Below are 19225 nucleotides of genomic sequence, written 5' to 3' on the forward strand. Positions count from 1 at the left end.
TTCAGAGGTGTCCCTAGTGTCTCACTCCAAGAGCAGGAAGAAAACGGAACTTGTGTTTATGATTGATTTTTTTCATCCTCTAAAGTTATTTGCTTTTATTTTATAGCAGTAGTATCTGTTATATAAAACATTATATATAAAATTATATAACAGATATACAAGTTACATGTATGCCTATGTAACTTTAAAAAAAAAAAAAGTTCTGTTTGGGGGTTGTGTGCCACGGGGCTCACTGGAATCATCCCAAATATGCCTGGAGTCCATGGTGGGCTCCCAGGCCTGCTGACACACAACCACACTTTTCAGGTCACCTGCCCCAAGTCCTGTTATCTAAGCGTCCTTTCCAATGGGTGCTTATATCTCTAGTAAACACTCCCCTGTGTTGCTGGCTGTGCCTATGCCTGATAAGTTCTTCTTTTGGTAGCAACAGCCCAAACTAGCCTTTCTCCAATGCAATGTTCAGAGGCTGTCCTTCTCTTCTGGTTCTTTTCTTTTTCCTGCATCCACATAGTTTATTGATCTTGTTTGATCTCTTGTTCTCTTGACATATAAGTACATTAGAAAAGCCTAGATTCATTCTGAGAAGAGACTACAAAGTCATGTGTGTATTTACTTGTAACATGTGTCTGAGAAGAGGCTTTACAAAGTCACTTGTGGATGTACTTGTAACACGTGTCTCCTATCGAATGCTTGCTCAGCGAAAGGCATTGCTTCTAGCCTCATCTTTTCTCCGAGCTCTTGTTTGTTCCCTGACTCCTCTGGAACTCTCCCTCCCTCCTGGGGCCCAATCTATGTTCTCTATCAATTAGGCTGCTAAGGACAAGAGGTTCAGCATACCTCACAATCTTGACAACAGGCTGTCTGAAGAAAACAAAGGAAAAGGGAGAAACCAGACTTTCTTTAGTGAAATGTCATTAAAATGTTCCTTTAAAAGAAAAGAATTTACAGAAGGCAGCTAGAAAGTTACAACTCAACCTATGAGCTAACATGCAAAGAATCATCTAACCTCCCCACACCAAAATAATCCTGCTTTCTCTCAATTTTCTAAGGTCAAATTTCATTTTTTATTTTTCCAAAGTATTCTTACCTATATTAAAAAAATAAGGGCTAAGATGGCCTTGTGGTGTACACCTAGGGTCTTATGCATCCGACAGGTTGAGTGGAAAAACCACAAGTACAAGACAAATCTTGGTAATTTAGTGCAAGTCTGTCTCAAAACACAATAATAATAATAACAGAGAGGAGACAGGATGTAGCTTGTAGTAGAGTACGAGGCTGAAGACCAGTATCATACACACATAATAAGGTATTGAGTAGTAATTATAAGTACATGAACATATTTGACAGTATTTGTCTGTGCTCCATGTAGAGGGCCCACGTCCCCGAACTCAGTGTCTTAGTGGAGTGTTTCAGGTAGGAGTGCCTCCTGAATCTTCAAAAGCATTCTTTTCTCAGATTTCTAACCATGAGGCATAGCTTAGACTGAGGAAGAGGACTCTTTATCATGTATATGGAATTGCTTTAACCAGCCTCCCACCAAACTGGAAACAACTGGGGAGCTAAAGTCACTACTGAAGAAATTAAGAGAAACTTCTAGAAAGAAAAAGAGCCCGAGAAGACAGAAGCACGGGGTGATGGCACAGATGAGGGCTACTGGAGCCTAATCCACAGGCACAAAGCCAGCTCCTCTTCAGTGTTCACACAGGAGTGCAGCTGTTAAAATAGATAAGTACCCTAGAACAGAATTCCCTTTCATATCTCCTAAAACACGTCTCTTCCTTACCGAGTTCAGTTTTCAATTTACGAGCAACGAACATTTGGATATATGTAAAACTTCTTTTCCCCATGCATTTTCTTCATTAACAAATTTGGATTCTCCAATATTCTAAAACCTCACTGGCGTATCTCTGACCTTCAGACAGCGAGGAAATAACTTTCACCGGAGCACTGACAAAGACTAGCTAATAATATTTTACAAGTCTCACTTTACCATCCCTTATCAGTCAGACAAATACTTTTGAGTTCTAACAGGTGCCTGGCTCTAACTTAGGTCCTCAGGTCTCAAGATCAAGTAGGTACTGCTGTAAAACCTTGCAGTCCCCACTGTTCATCACACTCATATCAACACACCAACCTTCATTTCACATAGAGACTTCAAGTACTCATGCTGTTCCCATTAGTGTATACAGAAAGAACTGTAGGCCCTTTACATTCACTGAATTGTATGGAGCGTTTCTCTCTCTTCTCTGCCCAGCACTGGGCCCTACTCTAACTTGGCTCAGCTTGGCTTGTACAATCACATCATTTTTGCCAGCAGTTTCTCTAGTGCTCCTGCTCCATCCAGGTATGTCCCTGGTGACCTGAGGTCCTGCTCTAAACTGCTCACAGGAAGGCCTAAGTGTGATTTCTATAAGCCTCCCTTGTACTTTCCAGCACTTCCATTTGTATTATGCTTCCATGGGAATCAAGAGGCCTTTAGGGAGTGACCTCCCTTTAACAAATGTGTTTGGAACCATCCAAATTTCAAAAGATTGCATGGATGGGATAGAAACTCCAGGCAAGTTGGAACAGTGAAAGTGTTTACTTTATGGAAAAACATATATTTTCCCTGAGGTTTCAGACTCCTCTGCCTGGGACTGATTCAAATACAAGGGAGAACCCGGTTCCCTGTTTACTGCAGAGCGACTTCTCAACTGGCTAAAATTAGCGTTTAGATCACTGGGCTGTGCTGCCGCAGTGCGCCCTGTCCCCTGGGACTGTGCTGTTAGACTCGCTCTTGCTCTGGCTGATCACCTGTGATTATCTACCTGACCGGGCTGTCACAGGTTGTACCTGCTAAACATTCTCTCATCTGCAGAAGGTAGATCATTAGCACTGGCAACCCCCTTGATCCTAGATGTTCTGCTTAGACCTCCTGACTCCTCAGAAGCATAAATACTTTCCTCCGGTGTGATTTGTACATACATCTGGCATCCACACTTTAGGACATGCCTAGGCATGCTCAAAATTGATTTCACCGCAGGAGTCTTTCTGCCTTCCGTATTCAGATGGATTTTCCCCCATCATGAAGCACCTTGGGGACCCTGTTTCATGACATTTGAAAAGCCAGTGTCGAAGAGAAATGAACATGATAACTCCTTGGCCTCTGCTCTCTGCCTGATTTTCTGGATGTCAATCTCACCAATCACACATCTCCTACAGTAAGAACAGAGCTCCCAAAGCAGAAACTGCCCCATGAAAAATTATTTAACCTTCCTCTAAACCACCTCTTTAGGCAGTGTGTTGGTTCAGTGTGACCACACTTCCCTCTGCTGCGTATTTTGCTTTTAAATATCATCACTGGGCCAGCAGATGGTAAAGTCTCCTGCTGCCAAGATTAAAGACCTAAGTTTGATTCCTCAAGATCCACGTAGAAGGAAAGAATTGACTCCCAAAAGTGCATGAACACACATACCACTTAACTACCTACCTAAATGAACACCCACCCACCACTGAACTACCTACCTAAGTGCACACACACACACACACACACACACAAATTTAAAAGAAATTCACCAAATATAAGCAGAATTAAGTGAGAATGCTCATACCTCTTTCTCTCATCTGAACAGATGAAGTCTAGATCCCTAACACTGCAAACAGCTACGTGAAAGCAGGAACTTGGGATTGTAATAAGCCATTAGACATTTTCTAACGTGAAGTAAAATTAATTTTAAAAGGATAAGTGTTAACTCTCACTGAGAAATTTGTCAGAACGACACTTCTTTGTATTTTAAGTGTATTAATTTAATTCTTAAACTAACTCTCCCTATAGATCCTGTTTTCCTCCACACAGGCACGAAGACTACAGTCCCTCGTAGGCTCCTGTCCAGCAGACGCTGTGTGATTTTTCCCATCTGTCTACATACGAAATAGGACTTTATATGCTCAGTGTTTATCAGTCTCGCAGTCTAGTGAGTGCTTCCCAGTTAGCCTCACCTCCCCTTTTTTCAGTTAAGATTCTTACGAATAAGTAAAAATCCTTCATCTTTTTGGTCAGTCACTACTAATAGAAAATATCAAACCTGTAAGCAAAGGAAACATGATGTCAGTTCAAAGTACTTTGAAAAACTTAGCAACTTAGACATATACATGATTGCAACCCAGGGTGGCTTTAAGAGCTGTTAATTTGCAACAGAGATTTTATCGCCATCTAGTGCCCAAAATGAAAATAACATGTAAACATGGTTAGCTCTTACAGTGTCTCACTCCAGGGATTCATCTATTAAAATTCATTAAGTTTTCATACATTAAATATGAACAAAATCTGGCATATAGACCTCTTGTTTATTCTTACTCATTTTATATTTTTATGCTTAATTATATACTATACATGCCCAGAGTTCATTCTTATATTGAAGAATATCTAGAACTAATTTTCAGTAAATGCAGTTAATGTGTTATTGGACTATGTATTGGACTAATTTTTTATGTTAATTTTGCTTGTGTTGGTTGTTATTCTTGTATCTTATGTACATATTTATGACTGGTTCAGACGAATAAGACTGATGGGTTCCAGAGCCATTTTAGATGGCAATTCATGGCAAACTGCTCTGCAAGGTACAGAGGCCTGAGGTGCAATTGTTTGGAGGCCTGTACTCAATCTGGAAAATGATGGTCCCTGAATGCAGAAGCACGTGTCAGTTTTCAATACTCCAAAAGAAGTTTATTGTGGCAGCGAACTTTTTTCATGATATCATCTGTTCACCTAAGCAAGTGGTTCAATTCTTCTGACACAGTATTAGGTGCCGATGGTGCCATGCCCATGGTGGAAATAGAGCCTATGCCCTCGTGGAGCACAGCCACAAGGTCCAGGGAGACAGCCTCCTCCAGCCTTGTCCAGCCAGGCACTAGAATAGTAACCATTTTTAATCAGTGTGAGACCACGTGCCTACCAGACATAGCTTAAATAATGGATACAGTCTTTACAGAGCTCTGAACATTACAAGCTAAATGCCCTGAGACAAGCAGCTTGTGTATTACCACTAATGATCAGAGCTCCACACCTCCTAATTTCAAGGGATTTAATTAACACATCCTCTTCACACTGACCAACCTGGTTTTGCCTCACCCAAGTGGTAATCTATTAAATAACTCCAGCCTCACAGGACTTTATCACATGGTCTGACTTCCAGTGCCTCAGGGCTCCCGGACCCAGGACTGTTCCCACTGCCTATTGCCACCCTTTTCTACAGTCACTAACACACCAGCCACTCAAGAGCTGAAAGATAACCACCTTTTGGCTGTGCAACTGGACTTTGTGTTTAGAAACATTAAATGTATTAATAGTCCGTATATGTCTTTCTGCACTGTCGGGACATGTCATTGTGTGGTACATTTTTTGTACATTTTTAAAAAAGATTATACAAAAGGTTCTGTTATGACTAAAAAGAGCACTAGCTCATAGCACTGGCCTGGATCCCAGAGTCCTCGTCAACTTTGACTTAACGCTTTGGGAGCACTCACATGATGAGATGGGCCAACACCCACTGCCCAGGTTGGCAGCTTGGTCTGACTCCCTTACCGATTGCCTTGTCCTCAGAAAGATAAATACTGAATATCTCCTTTCATTCATATAAATCAGAATTAAAGTTATATGTGTGTAGACATATGTGTGTAGTCGTGAAACTAGAAAAGGGATCATGAAGGGGAGAAAGATCTTAAAGAAGAGGGACAATGGAATTCCTGTTAAAGCAGAGGAGGGGACTTTGTGGGAAGCTGTCACCTGGAGAGGGCAGTGATGGAGGGCTGAGTTATAACTAAGTGTAATTCCTAACACAAATGACACTGCCATAGTGAAGCTTGTCACTTCATATGTTACCTTAAAACAAGTGACTTACTCTGAATTTTCAGTTTAAGGAGAAGATACACATTCTTTTCATTTGCATTCTGTCTTGATTGTTTCTGTGATCAACGCAAGCTCTTGGCTTCAGTGTTGACATCCCCTCCTTACTGTTCCAGGAACCAGTCATCCCAGCCTCCAACTCAAAAGACACCTGACACAGTTTTTTTGTTGTTGCTGTTTTTGTTTTTTTGTTTGTTTATTTGTTTTTGTTTTTAATAGGCATGCAAAGATTAAAGTAGTGAAATAAAAAATAAATGGCTCTACTTTGGGCAAAGAAAATCATCTTTATGAAGAAGAAATTTAAATGCTGGATCAAACATTTTAAAACACCTGGCCTTATGGGTGTGTTTTATAGGTGATTAAAGCCAGGCAAACTTGGTAGTAGGCAAATTTTTAACGAGTGATGGAGTATTGCTGGTATTATTTGAGGTAAAACACATTATGACTTCAGTTTTTGAGATCTACAATGATGTTAACTTGTGTTTTCACTTAAGTGTGGTAAGGTCCACATACTCCTCCATACCCGTATACATAGCATGGGCCCATCACTTCTGTAGTATCCGTAACTCAGCCTGAAAATACGAGTGCTGAGATTCTGAGTTTAATGTGCTCAGTGAGCCAGTGTTCTCTATCGCTATTTTTCCATCTATTTCTTCTTCACTGAATTCATACTAGAAATACTATTTTTTTTTTTTTAGAAAAGGTGGTTATTAAGAATGTTAGGTGTGAAATTCATGCTTCTGGGTTAGATCATGTCAAAAGGCACTGTGGCTGCATGTGACTGCTTCTCCTCTTCCTCTAGGTGTTGTCAGATAGCTTGAAGTAGGGAGCACCAGGAGGAGACAAGCAGGCTCTTCAGGGGCAGAGTTTCTTGCAGGAAGAGGGCAAGCCCAGAGCCTTACTTGAAGGAGGCCCTCACCACCCTGCCCTTGACCGGCTGAGGAGGGCGCCAATTCCCCACCAGAGGCACCGGAGGCTCATTCTCTGCGCTGGCGAATAGGCTGCGCAGCTTGGCCATCTGCAAGAGGAAGCAGACTGTTAGAAACCACAGGCTTTCTAACTGGGCCAGACAAACCACAAACCAGGCTCCAGGGATAGGACTGAGTTTGTAAGCCCCAGTTCATAGCATAGACCTTTTCTGACATTCAGAATTCCCTGCTCTCAGAATTACACCTTCCACACCAGGGCTCAGCATGAACTATATATACATAAAGGGGATGGGGATGTATCATATGCCTGAACGTAAGAAAAACTTCAATAGGCTCCCACAGTGTAATCAAGTCAAGTGTTTATGGAATTACATTTTAAAGGACTAGAAAGAAATTTAAAACGGGCTATATGTTAAACTGCGTACTTTTTTTTTTTCTTAAGGGATCAGAAAATGAGGAATTCTCATAAAAATATCGTGTCTTGGTAGTCGAGGTAGTTCAGTGTGTAAAGGTGCTATGGCCAAGCCTGACAACCTGAATTCGATGCTCAGAACCCACAAGGCTTCAAGCTGTCTTCTGAACATCAGAGTTAGATTGGCAATGTTAAAATATATTATGCTCCACTACTAAATTTTCTTTTAGTTTTCCCCCTTTAAATATTGTCATTTTACTTTTAAAATCTTTATACCAATTAACAAGACTGTTAAAGGTGAATCTTGATTTTCTTTTTTTAATGTTGGTTTATTCTTAGGTCCGCCCTGGAAGAAACACACAAGCTGCTTTCTTAAGCCAAGGAGTCAGGCTGGGAAACTGATTTTACTGTGAGACATCCTATTCCAGGCTGTGAGCCCTGTGGGGTTCACTTTAACCATGTTCTCCATGTCCACACCCATTTAGCTTTCCTGGAAGTCGTGTCTTGTAAGTATTGCCAGCACATTCTTTAGATAAATGGAAGTAAGGTAGGGGTGAAAAGACAAGTTAGGAACTCTTGGAAGTAGACAGGCTGGGCCCGGGATGAGAACTTTGTACTTGGTTGCCCTTGTGAAGAAATAAGTTTTGTTTCTGAGCCTCAAGTTCTTTTTTTGGAAAAAAATCTAGAGAAATGCAACATCCCGCAAAAGGTGTCTTGCTAAGTCATTTCTGCACCTTTCTCGTCCTCAGGCCTGAATTTGCTACCCCATCTCCTAGCCAGTCTTCACTCATACTAATGAAGGAAGTTCATGGGTTCAGGGTTCCACGGGCTCTTATGGGATTGTGTTGTCCGACTACCCTTAGGAAGCATCCTTGAACTGAACTGAACAAGCTGAATGTATTTCTAGAGGCCAGACTGTGAGACATCTTGAGGACTACACCACCAGTCTAGCTCTCAACATCTATTTCAGCTTTTGCGGTCTGCAGTCCCCAGTTGACACGCAGGGCTCTGCAGTTGGCCTCACCTGGTCTGAGCTCACAGTCATGGGCTCCTTGAGCAGCAGCCACACAATGCACTCCTCGCAGGGCGGCGTGGTGAAGGAGCCGTGGTAGGTCCAATAGTCCCGGCAAGCAGGGAACAGGCATGATGGGTCGAAGTGTGTAAAAGGAGCCTCCTTGCCCTGGAAGACACCAAGCAGGCTCTCTAAGCTGGCACGTGCGCCAAGCGCCCCCTAGAGGCCTCATCTATTCATTCACGAGAACTGATTTCAATAGCGAAAGGGAAAGCAGACATTTGAATAGGTTCAGGCCCTTCACTAATAAACCACAGATGAAAAGGAATCTGCTTGGTGTTCAAACTTTATCTGTCATAGTCAGTGCAATATGTTATGCCTTGTTTACACGATGGGTGGGACTGAGAGTCTGCCCTTTCTCCCAGAGAGACTCAGACTGGAGTAGAATTACTTCTTGGAAGTTTGATGTGACGACTTTCACTTTAGTACATGCCATGCTTAGAATACTTACTTCTAGTATTACACCTAAAAGCAGCTCCTTAGAACAACATCAAAGACAACTAAAATGTGTCTATTAGTTACAAGAGTTTACTGTTAATATTTAAAATATGTGGGGCTACCAGGAAAGGACAATACCAGGATCGAGAGTGTGACTGTGCCTGGCCTGAAGAGCCTCAGCAATCCTGTGCCCACCGTGATAGGAGAGGGGCAAGCAGACCCTGGGACCTCTCACTTTCTTCCTAGGGAAAGTACTGATCTGAGAGGCTGACTAACAATTGAAATAACAGCTGTGGCAGTGCTCTAAGGTCTCAGCACTAACAAATTTACTTTTGTATGCAACGGAGGGTATCAATCAGACAGTGACAGACTCTACCTGAAATTCAAAATGACAATTGATATTGTCTTAGGTTTGTAGAGCGAAAATGATTCACCCTTACCTTCGTCTTAATTTTGTCCAGGGCATCAAGAAGAATCTGGAACTCGCCTTTCTCCCGTCCTATCTGTAAGAAAATGACATCAAATGAGATATTTTCCCCTCTGCCATAATTGAAGATCATCTTAAATCTGATTTGACCCATCCACATGTAATCAGTATTTATGTCTTCCATATTCTCAGGTTAAGCCAAATATAACTTTATTCACCCTGAAAGATTGTAGAGTATATATTTTCTGATCTAAATTTGGATTTCAGCTCTCTGAAGTGCAAAACCACAAAATTACATGTTGTTCCTTGGCCCTCTGCAAAGTTCTTTAAAAGAGTAAAAGCCAGGGCACACTTTGTATCCACAGCCACACCCACACCCACTGTCTTTTTTTCTCACAGTCAGTGAATTCAGAACCTAGAACAAACTAGGTCACTTGGAATGAAAAAAGTCGGATTTTCACTGCGGGCTTAAAATTCAGATTGGGTTACCATGAAGTTCATGTGTTAATGACACTAAATCCACTTTAAACCAAGGTTGGCTGAACAACACACACATTGCTTCTGCCACCCTAGTCTGAGATCCTGTGGGTGGCGGCCTCCCTAAGCCAAGGAGAGGTCTAGCCAGGCGCCTGGCATCACAGACGTTCCCAGCACTGGCTTTCTGGTTTCCACTGTGATGGAAATAGAGTATTGGAGAAGGAAAATGGACACTGTCAGCCTTTGCTCTTGCCTTTGGAAGCTTTGCGTCGCCACCCTCACACATGCCTCAAACATAAGGAAGGACAGAACATGTGGTCTCCTAAACATTAGAAAAGGACTACATTCTGAACAAGAAAAAATTAGTGTCAGTATCTACTTCACCTTCAGGAAAATGCCAACCACAGCGATGCCATCAGGCTGCTTCAGAGCCTCTCCAAAGGTGTTATACTTTGGATTCCAGTGAACCAGGTGAAGCTGCAACCACCAAACACAGGTCGTGAGATAAATCCTTTGATATGGAAATGGGCACTATTATCCACAAGAGACCCAAAGGTGTGCAGTCTCAGGGTTGTTACCAAACATCTTCATGGAAGTTGATGAAATTCTAAATATTAATAAGCAATACTTTGGTGACATTTTAATAGTTCAAATAAAAAAAAATGTATGGAAGCTCCTGTCCCTGCTTAGACAGAGCTCCAGTGTCTGGCTTATCTTAATTTAGGATGTGAGCACAGCTTTAACAATCAAGTTGTCCATAGTGAGTTACTTACAATAGCAAGAAATAGTTCATAGCTGCTAAAATGTTATATTCAAGTTCAAAAAAATGTGTGATAATTCCATACACAAACATCGCACTCAAAGCCTTTTCTACATTTGGAAAAAATTAGCCTGGACTTTCTCTAGTGGTGGAGGAAAACTCTAACAGAAAGACGTCTCTAATGCTCTATCATTCTCTACCCTAGCTCTCTAGATTGGCTGTAGAGGAATGGCTATACCCTTCTAAATGTGCATGGCCCGGCCTGGTCAGCACTTGGAGTTTCTTTGAGTTTACTTAGCCACCAGCTAAGTGGCCAGGGATGCCCCGAGGGATCAGAAACAGTGTGTTGCCACAGCCACATTTCTGTCCTACCCCAATGCTAATCACCATCTGCCTTGGAAAAGACCAAAGCAGAAAAAATGAAATTTTGTTCACTTCTTGTCAATGCTATATAGACCTGGCTTCCTAAGGAAAACAGAGGAGACCTGTCTTATTCCATTTGCAAATTATTGCCTTAAATGAGATGCATAGGTGTATAAGCATACTTCCTTAAGCAAGCAGAAAGTAAGACTTGTTTGTAATTACAGGAAGCTGTTTTTTGAAGCACTACATATACTCATAAAAGTGGTATCTGAAGCTAGTTTGTACAAAGAACACCAGGCCCAGCCACTCTGCCTCTGTTATGTAACCCTCAAGTGTGTCAGCTGCCAATTTGTAACATTGTACATAAGGTTGTAGCGGGGATCAAAGGAGCTAATGCATACGGGTGCTTCCCATGAATTTGCTTCCTTGTTGCTCTGGTTCTATTCAAGTCTATGGTCCATTTCTCAGTGTAACCTGGGGAATACTCACGGAGGATGCTAATCCACTTGCCCACTTCTCTCTGACCTAGGATATTTGATGGCTTCACTATATGTTAAAGCTAAAACATCTTCAGTGAGAGGCTTGAAGCAGAAAGGGTTGTGTTTCTAACTTTCCCATGTTGACTGTTAGAGACCTAGAGTGAATGGGGCAGGTCCTCCTACCTCCGCAGCGTATTTTACTCCGTCCACAGTGTGCTCAGAGCCGTGGTCATCAGAGGACCCCCAGTGAAGATGGAATTGGCGAAGTCGGTAGGGTCCAGAGAGAGGACCACCCCTCAGCACTGCGAGTAAAACAACAAGGTCAAATGGTGAGTTCAGTTTGCCTCTGCAGAGCTCTGTCTGAAACAAGCATTCACGAAACAAGTCTCGAAACATTGTGGGTAAAAGATGTCACCATCTGGGAATATGGAGCCACTCCCACCGTGCTTGTAACTTTAAGTCAGAATATATCAAGGTAAGAATTTTCTTTTCTCTCTTATTTTTGCTTGCATGCCTTGTCATTTTAACACTCTAGAAAACAAATTAAAGCACCAGAGGAACTATGAGGGCCCTGAGAACAGATCAGCCGTACAGCACTGTCGGGAAGAGCCACGCATTTGACAGGACTTAGGTACCGTTTTGAGGTCATTCTCTCATTGTTGTGTGATCTCAGGCAAGACACTCAACTTCTCTGAACTGGTCTTTGAATCTCTGAGAAGGTGATAATAATTCCACACTCTGTGAGCCGCTGTGAGGATTAACTGAGATTTAAGCTCATCTCACAGTGCCCCTGTCGAGGACCATGGAGCAGGCAGGAATTCCTTTTTCAAGTCCCACTTTTAGTTGTGTTTTTCCTTAGATGACAAGTGAGAACCCTGATGCACATCTGCTTTAGACTGTGTCCACTCAAGTCAGATGGGACAAAAGTTCAGGAATTTCCCAGGAAGCTAGTCAAGGTGGACGGCTCTATATGATCATTCTTGGGAATTAGTTTGGGCTTGTACAGCACTTATCTTAATCTCTCATGTAATCTGGTCTCAATTCCTTCTGCCTAGAGAGTAATTTAAAGGTGCAGATATCTTCCCAAGGATGATGAAAACAGTACAGAAACTCTAAAATCAAGATAGAACAAGGTACGTCCAATGCAAATTGCATTGTAATGGCAGCTGTTTTAGAAAGGCTTGTCTTCTCTCAGTGACATAGGAAACCCCACAGTGCAGACTTAAGCAGTAATTTTAGGCTTGAACCAGCTTGATCATATGGAAGGGAAGTAGTTTGATTTTTTTTTTGTAGTTTCCTGTTCAATCACTGGAAATAGCAATGATTTGGATATGAGCCTAATTTATTTACTAATTACTATTAATTTATTAGTAATTATTAGCTTAGTTCATTGTTAATTGTTTATTATTAATCTATTACTTCTCTAATTATTAAATCTCTAACATTCAACAATTTTTCTTTTAAAAATGCTATTTCATGTGTTTTGGCTTGGTGAGTGATACTTTTATTTCGTTATTTTTCTTGTTATAGTTTGATTTTTGGTTTTTGTTCTAAATGACAATTCAGCTTTTAAGTCAAAGAAAAACTGGGAAAGAGTAACATGTAACAATAGCTCAGGAAGTAGTAAGTTTTTGCACTCCTCCTACCTTGGAAGGGAGGAGTTGTCTGTCACTCTATCATTATTTCTTATGACATCACCAGAATGGCCATTCTTGTTTAATCAACAAAGGATATTTTTAGTTTAATAAAGAATGTGGTTCTAGGAAATTGCATTAATTACTAAAGACTAATTCTCACTTAGATTTATTTGCAATGAAGTAATGCTTGTTTTGTTTTTGTTTTGTTTTTTCTTTTTTTCTTTTCTTTTCTTTTTTTTTTTTTTTTTTTTTTTTTTGGAGACAGAGTTTCACTCTATAGCCCAAGATGGCTTGGAACACATTAGGAACTCAAAGGTCGCTGCATATTTGTGGCAGTCCTCTTGCCCCTGACTCTTGAGTATTGGGATTGCAGGTATGAGCCACCAAGCCTTTCTGAAATTTCAAATTATCTCAAATTAGTATTCAAATATTCAAAGTATTTCAAATTAGTCTTATTTTATTTCACAGATCAGTTACTAATGTAGGTTAAAAAATAAAACCTCCCATGAATGTTTCAATTCCACACTAACATTGACCCAAGAAAAAGTGATCATATACATCCGAAACACTCACCACAAAGATACTTCCTGAAACCAGGCCACTTTAACTCACACAGTGACTCTGCCTTTTCACATTAATTAGCCTCCTTCCAGTCACCAGGAAAGAGAGGACCCATTTTATTTCTTTCATCATGATCGAACCTGTTCTCCATATCACCAGGAATCATAAAATCATTGTCTCTCGGTGGTCAGAAAGTCCATGTGGACTCTCTGTCCTCCCCTCGGGATCCATACTCTGTCTCTGGAGTGTTTTGCTAACCTTTAGCTTGGGCATATGGCCATTTTGCAGCAACGAGAGGGTGTGACATTCCTCTTCACTGTGTGAATATAGTTCTCCACAACTAAAGCCAAGTCTAAAGTCATCTCCATTTCAGGGATAAACTTCTCCTGCTTCCCATAATTCTGTTACTGTGTTACGAATTGCATCTTGCCATTAGATCCTGAACACACCCACATGACCCTGCTGAAGTGCTATACTTACTAGACCTGTCATAAGTATCGTCAAACACAACTCTGCAGGTCTTCCCATTGTTCAGGATGGTCTTAGCAGAGCCAGGATCATAAGATGCTGACCAGGGCTGCAGAGAGGGGTCGTGCTTGATGTCTTTAGTATGCAGTTCAATGGGTGACTGGTTGTCCCCTTTGGCAATTGGATAAAGTTCATGCCAGTGATCAGGACCTAGGAAGTAAATGAAAGTGAATTTATTCATTTACTAGTACAGCTCAAGGCCTCTATTTAGTGAACTGTGCCAGCAAAGTAGACAGAAGCCAAAGAGTGACTACAGAAAGGTCTCTGGTTCAGACTGAGCAACACAGCACTTTGATTTCAAACCTATTTAGAACCTTGCTTACCTATGCTCGAAGAGCATTCCAATCTCCACATTCCCTCCCCGGCTTGAGAACCATGTCGCCAGAAAAGCTTATCTTTGAAATGAATCACAGATTGATCATATATTTTTGGAATACTTTGCAGCTTGGAAGGGATATTTTCTTCTTTTTCCCAAGGCTGACTTTGTCAAAGCAAATATTGTTACCGGACCCCAAGCTCAAAGAGGCTCACTGGTCAGTTTCACAGAAAAAAATCAACTGGACCTGACTTCAGGCTGAGTGACTTCTCAGACACATCATCGGACCTTAAGCTAGTTATAGTGAGTATGTCTCTGAGCTTCAGGTTCCTCCGTGGAAAGGAAAACAATGAGTCATGTTAAAAAGAGCAGCAGCATGGAACACCAGAAAGTTCTCACTATATGCTAGTTCTTAACGATTCCTCCCTGCACACCTGTGCAATGCAGGCACACCCTGTTGTGTCCTAGCCCCACTCACCATTGTGGCTGGCGTAGCCCCACTCCTTAGCCATGGTCACCTTTCGGTGTTTCTCAGCGCTGGACAGCTCCTGCTCTTTCTTGCTCCTGTTGTCCGGCAAGGTCTCCAAGAGTCCCCTCTTTTATATAAATCTCCTGCAGTGTGCATGGCCTTATTAGGTCAGCGGTGAGGCAGGGGGCTAAACTGGATTGGGGTGGTACTCGGAAGGCCGGGGCAGGAGAAGCCAATGAATTACAAGAGCTGGACAGCTGTCCGGGTGAGAGGGTAGCAGGAGGGGGCAGGGAGGAGGCACGGAGGGGGAACGGAGGGGGACAGAGCCCCCCCTTTCTTGGCTCTCACAAGAGCCCTGGCTCCTTCCTCTGTTCACTTTGCAGGCTACCAAGCAGCTGAGCTTTCTAAGATCTCCCGCTTTGGCTGGTTCCCTCCAGTTTTCCTGCACTTGGGGGTCTGGAGGAGCAGCCGGCTCATGCTGCAGTCTTAAGGTGTTACTTAGCAACTAAAAGTTGCACCCGCGGCTCTTGCAGCCTCTCTCAGAAGACTTTTAACTCAGAATGGAGGACCTGTTGCGGTCTCTGGATGCTGGGGGTTCCTTTCCCCGCAGGAATCCGGTTAGGTTGGAAAGAACTCCTCTGATCCTCTGACTAGAGCGTGATTCTCCTCCGGAAAACCTGTAAAATTCTGGGAATAGAGATGAGGAGTCGTCTGGGACTGCCCGCTTTCCAGTCCCGGTATCCTTAAAGGGATGAGTCTGTAAGGTAGACCGCCTAGGCTTCACACCAGTCTAGCTTAGTTTGTCTAATACGACTCAGGAGCACAGCACTGGATCCCTGGCCAGGGAGGGACTCTGCACCCCAGCCTCAGTCAGCAGCAGTCTGGGACAGAGCCACAGAGCTTTGCTCTGTTCATCCCAGGGCACCAAGGATACCCGAAGCGTTGAAAGGATACAGTCAAAAATGACTACACTACATAAAAATTTCACTTTCTAAGACATAATTAGAGACAAAGAAAACAAGGAAAAGGTCTATGAAATCGGTTTGGGGGCCAGCTGGGCAGGGCGGGGCGGGGTGGGGAGCTCGTGTCTTTTCTCTCAGTTTTAATGTGTTTTGTAATACAATAAACCACATAAACAGAGACTAAAACTGGCATATCCCACTTATGCATGACAAAGGTATAATTAGAAATATCTGGTTATGGCTCACATGAAAGAAGCCGGTATAATAGATGTTTGCAATTCTATATATCTATTAGGAAAAAAAAATCTAGTTTGGGCAAGAATATCTTGAGACCAGAAAGATACACTTTCTCTTGGAAATGTCTTGAACAAGATCTCTGCAAGCATTTTCTTATAACTTTTACTTTTATAAAAATGACTTTTCCTTGTGGGTAAAAAAAGCTGAGGAGGAAATCTCTCATCATGGCAAAGAGAGCTCATCAGCTAGGTATGTGGAATGGCTGACCGCACTCAGAACCTGGACGCCGGCAGAGTCAGTCTCTAGGGTATTTTTGTGACCAGGGATCACTTGATCCACACAATAGCACTGTGGAATCAGGAACTCTCAGTTAGTTTGGAAGATCCAAGCAAACACAGAGAAACAAATACCCTTAGCTCTAAGGGTATATGCATACCTGGGTTTCTAGCTCACCGTGATGGCTGCTGCTGTATGTGAGATTAATAGAGATGCTTTAAAGTTACAGCCACATGACTATAGATGAGTAAGCTGTAGTCTCATTCCATGCTGTCAACTGTGACACAAACTCTGATCTGGATGATCAGGAGACTGATAGCTAAATTTTTTTTTTAATTTTTTATTTTATTTTATTTTATTTTTTATTTTTTTTTGATAGCTAAATCTTATAGTTACCAAGATTTATTTGTAACTGAGTATTGAGGTAAAAAAGACAATGAATTATAAATGCAATCTAGTGATTCATAATGCTACTATTGTTTATGCTTTAATCTTTTTAATGCTTTTTAAATGCTTTATCTGCCCCTTATCAATGTACATAGTGGGGCATATTTAAAAAGACACTAGGTAGAATTTACAACTAATTTGGATATAAGTTTGCAAACAGTACTTTGGATAAAATTAGTGAAAACTATAACTTAACATAATTCAGAATAACTGTGTAAATATAAGCCAGGAGCAGTGGCTTATGCCTTTAGTCCCAGCATCAGGAGTGAACAAGGCAATCATGTCTCTATGAGTTCCTGGCCAGCTTGGTCTACATAGTGAGTTCAAGAGCCGCCAAAGTTACATAATAAGGTCCTGTTGCAGAGAGAGAGAGAGAGAGAGAGAGAGAGAGAGAGAGAGAGAGAGAGAGAGAGAGAGAGAGAGAGAGGAAGAAAGAAAAGTAATTCTACCTCATTGAACTCATCTGCAAATAATTTTTTCAAAAAAACCTGATCAGCAAATTATCATATTCATGGTACTGAGTTACTGCAACTTAATTAACTATATATTTCAAAATTGCCTATCCTCAAAGAAAAGATACTTCCACATTGGGAATAAGACTTTTAGGCTTTAGGAGGTGGCTTGGATAGGAACAGTTAAGAGAATACAGGTAGGAGAAAACTAGGAGAAAAATAAAAGAGCTGTTAATAATGATCTCCTCCCATTCTCCCAGCAGAATCATGGGAAAGTTGACGCAGTGGGCAATTTTCTGGATTTGTCTCCCCAAATGAGTGTATGCAGAGAAAGAGATCTGGGGGAAGAAAGGAGAAAAGTAGGCAAAGGAGAGCCCTTGGCAAAGTCAGCTTGATCATATTGTTAAGCTGAATGTAAAATATTAAAAGTGATAAAAATTTATATTTGTATTGCCTTACTAAAAAAGAAAAACATGAACTAGGATTTGAAGTAGTTTTATAAATCAACTCAAATATTTTGTTTTAGAGCGTAAGTTTTTACTAACGTTTATTTTTATAGAATTTTTACAGAGTAAGTTCTAAGAGAGAAATGCAAAGAAAGGCAACAAAACTTAGAATTTTCATAAAGCTATCTGACTGTGGTGGACAGCCCTACTTTGGCTTTTCCACTCTTAAATGTCAGCTGAAGCTTGGCTAAGGATATGCTATAGAAAATGACAGGCTTGATTCCCGAGTCTGCTGCTAGTGACAGCTGAGGAATCTGGACCCAGCTTCTCTTTGGCCACTGTTCTTGGCAAGGCTGGAGGAGAGCTGCCTGAGTGCCTACCCTAGCTGGGATATGCCAGGATGATCACTTTACTTGAAAGTGGGAGCATGAGTCCCAGCATGAAATCCTTCCAGATCCATCAAGTAAGAGCTGGTCATCAAGGTCCATAATTCAAACTGGTTTCTTCCAAACCTAATTGGTTACTTTCATGGTATAAATATAGTATTTAAGTATACAGATACAGTATATTATATACGATATTATATATAGCATATACAATAGATATAGTACAATAAATTAAAGAATATTAAATGGAGGGAAATGATTGAATTTCATAGTTTGTTTTCTTAGGATCAAACACTTGTCATCAAGACTTGTTTCTAGTAACCTAATGATAATGTTTGTTTATAGAACTTAACAGGCAGAGTCTTGTTTTGTGTGTTTTTTGTTTGTTTGATTGTGACTTTTCAGAAGGATTTAAGCTGCTTGCCTAGCTTTTTGTTTGGTCTTAGGTACTTCCTATGGGAAATGGATGAAACAGTGCCTATTACAAGGTTCTGTTGATACTTACATGACAATATATAAGGCAGTTGACTGTGATGTGTTCTTACAAAACCAAGGTTATATTTTGTAGAGTGAAGAATATGTTTTGTAGAGCACAGTATGGCACGTGGGGGGGGGGCGTGATTCAGTGAGCCCATGCTGAGGCATCCTTCCCCCCACCAGGTACCAGCCATATGACCAGTCTAGTATAGAATGGAGTTTAGTTGGGGATATGGAAGGGAAGTTGAGAATGAAGTAGAGGCAGAGAAAGAGAGAGGACAGAGAAACACACACACACACACACACACACACACACACACACACACACACACACACACAGAGAGAGAGAGAGAGAGAGAGAGAGAGAGAGAGAGAGAGAGAGAGAGAGCAGACCAGTGAGAACACATGAAGAGAGAGGTAAGTAGGGGGAAAAGGAGAGGAGGGAAAAAGTTGTCAGAGGGAGAAGAGAGTTAGAGTCAGAGAGAGATGGAGAGGCCAAACAGTTTTTTGTTTGTGTATTTTTTTTATAGCAAGCTGGACCTACCTGGCTGTTGCTAGGTAACTGTTGGACAGAGTGTAGAAGAAATGCCAACAAACATAGCTTTGGATAGTAGAGTGAGTACTCAGCAAAATTAGTGTCTCTCCTTGCTCAGCACATTTAGCATCTCTCTGCAAAGTCATCTTGTAGGCCATAAACAGTGCCTTCCTGGCATGATACAAAGTGTAGGTGCTAACCCATAGACATCGTTACATTAAACATATGTCTTGAGTAAATAAAAGTTGATACTCA

The 19225-nt window shown here is 41.5% G+C and overlaps 1 protein-coding gene across 1 annotated transcript; it reads right to left on the bottom strand.

Annotated features, from left to right (window-relative positions):
• Positions 1–6148: 6148 nt before the first annotated feature.
• On the bottom strand, positions 6149–14918 carry Ca3 (carbonic anhydrase 3). The gene is made up of 7 exons (XM_021158334.3): positions 14762–14918; positions 13920–14117; positions 11425–11543; positions 10024–10116; positions 9176–9238; positions 8250–8405; positions 6149–6902 (listed from the first exon to the last, which is right to left on the bottom strand). The coding sequence occupies exons 1-7, from the start codon at positions 14793–14795 to the stop codon at positions 6783–6785; spliced, it is 783 nt and encodes a 260-aa protein (XP_021013993.1). The 5' UTR covers positions 14796–14918; the 3' UTR covers positions 6149–6782.
• Between the last annotated feature and the right edge of the window lie 4307 nt (positions 14919–19225).

This window comes from Mus caroli, unplaced genomic scaffold, assembly GCF_978045245.1.
Source record: "Mus caroli unplaced genomic scaffold, Mus_caroli_1 scaffold_3, whole genome shotgun sequence".
Classification (NCBI taxonomy): domain Eukaryota; kingdom Metazoa; phylum Chordata; class Mammalia; order Rodentia; family Muridae; genus Mus; species Mus caroli.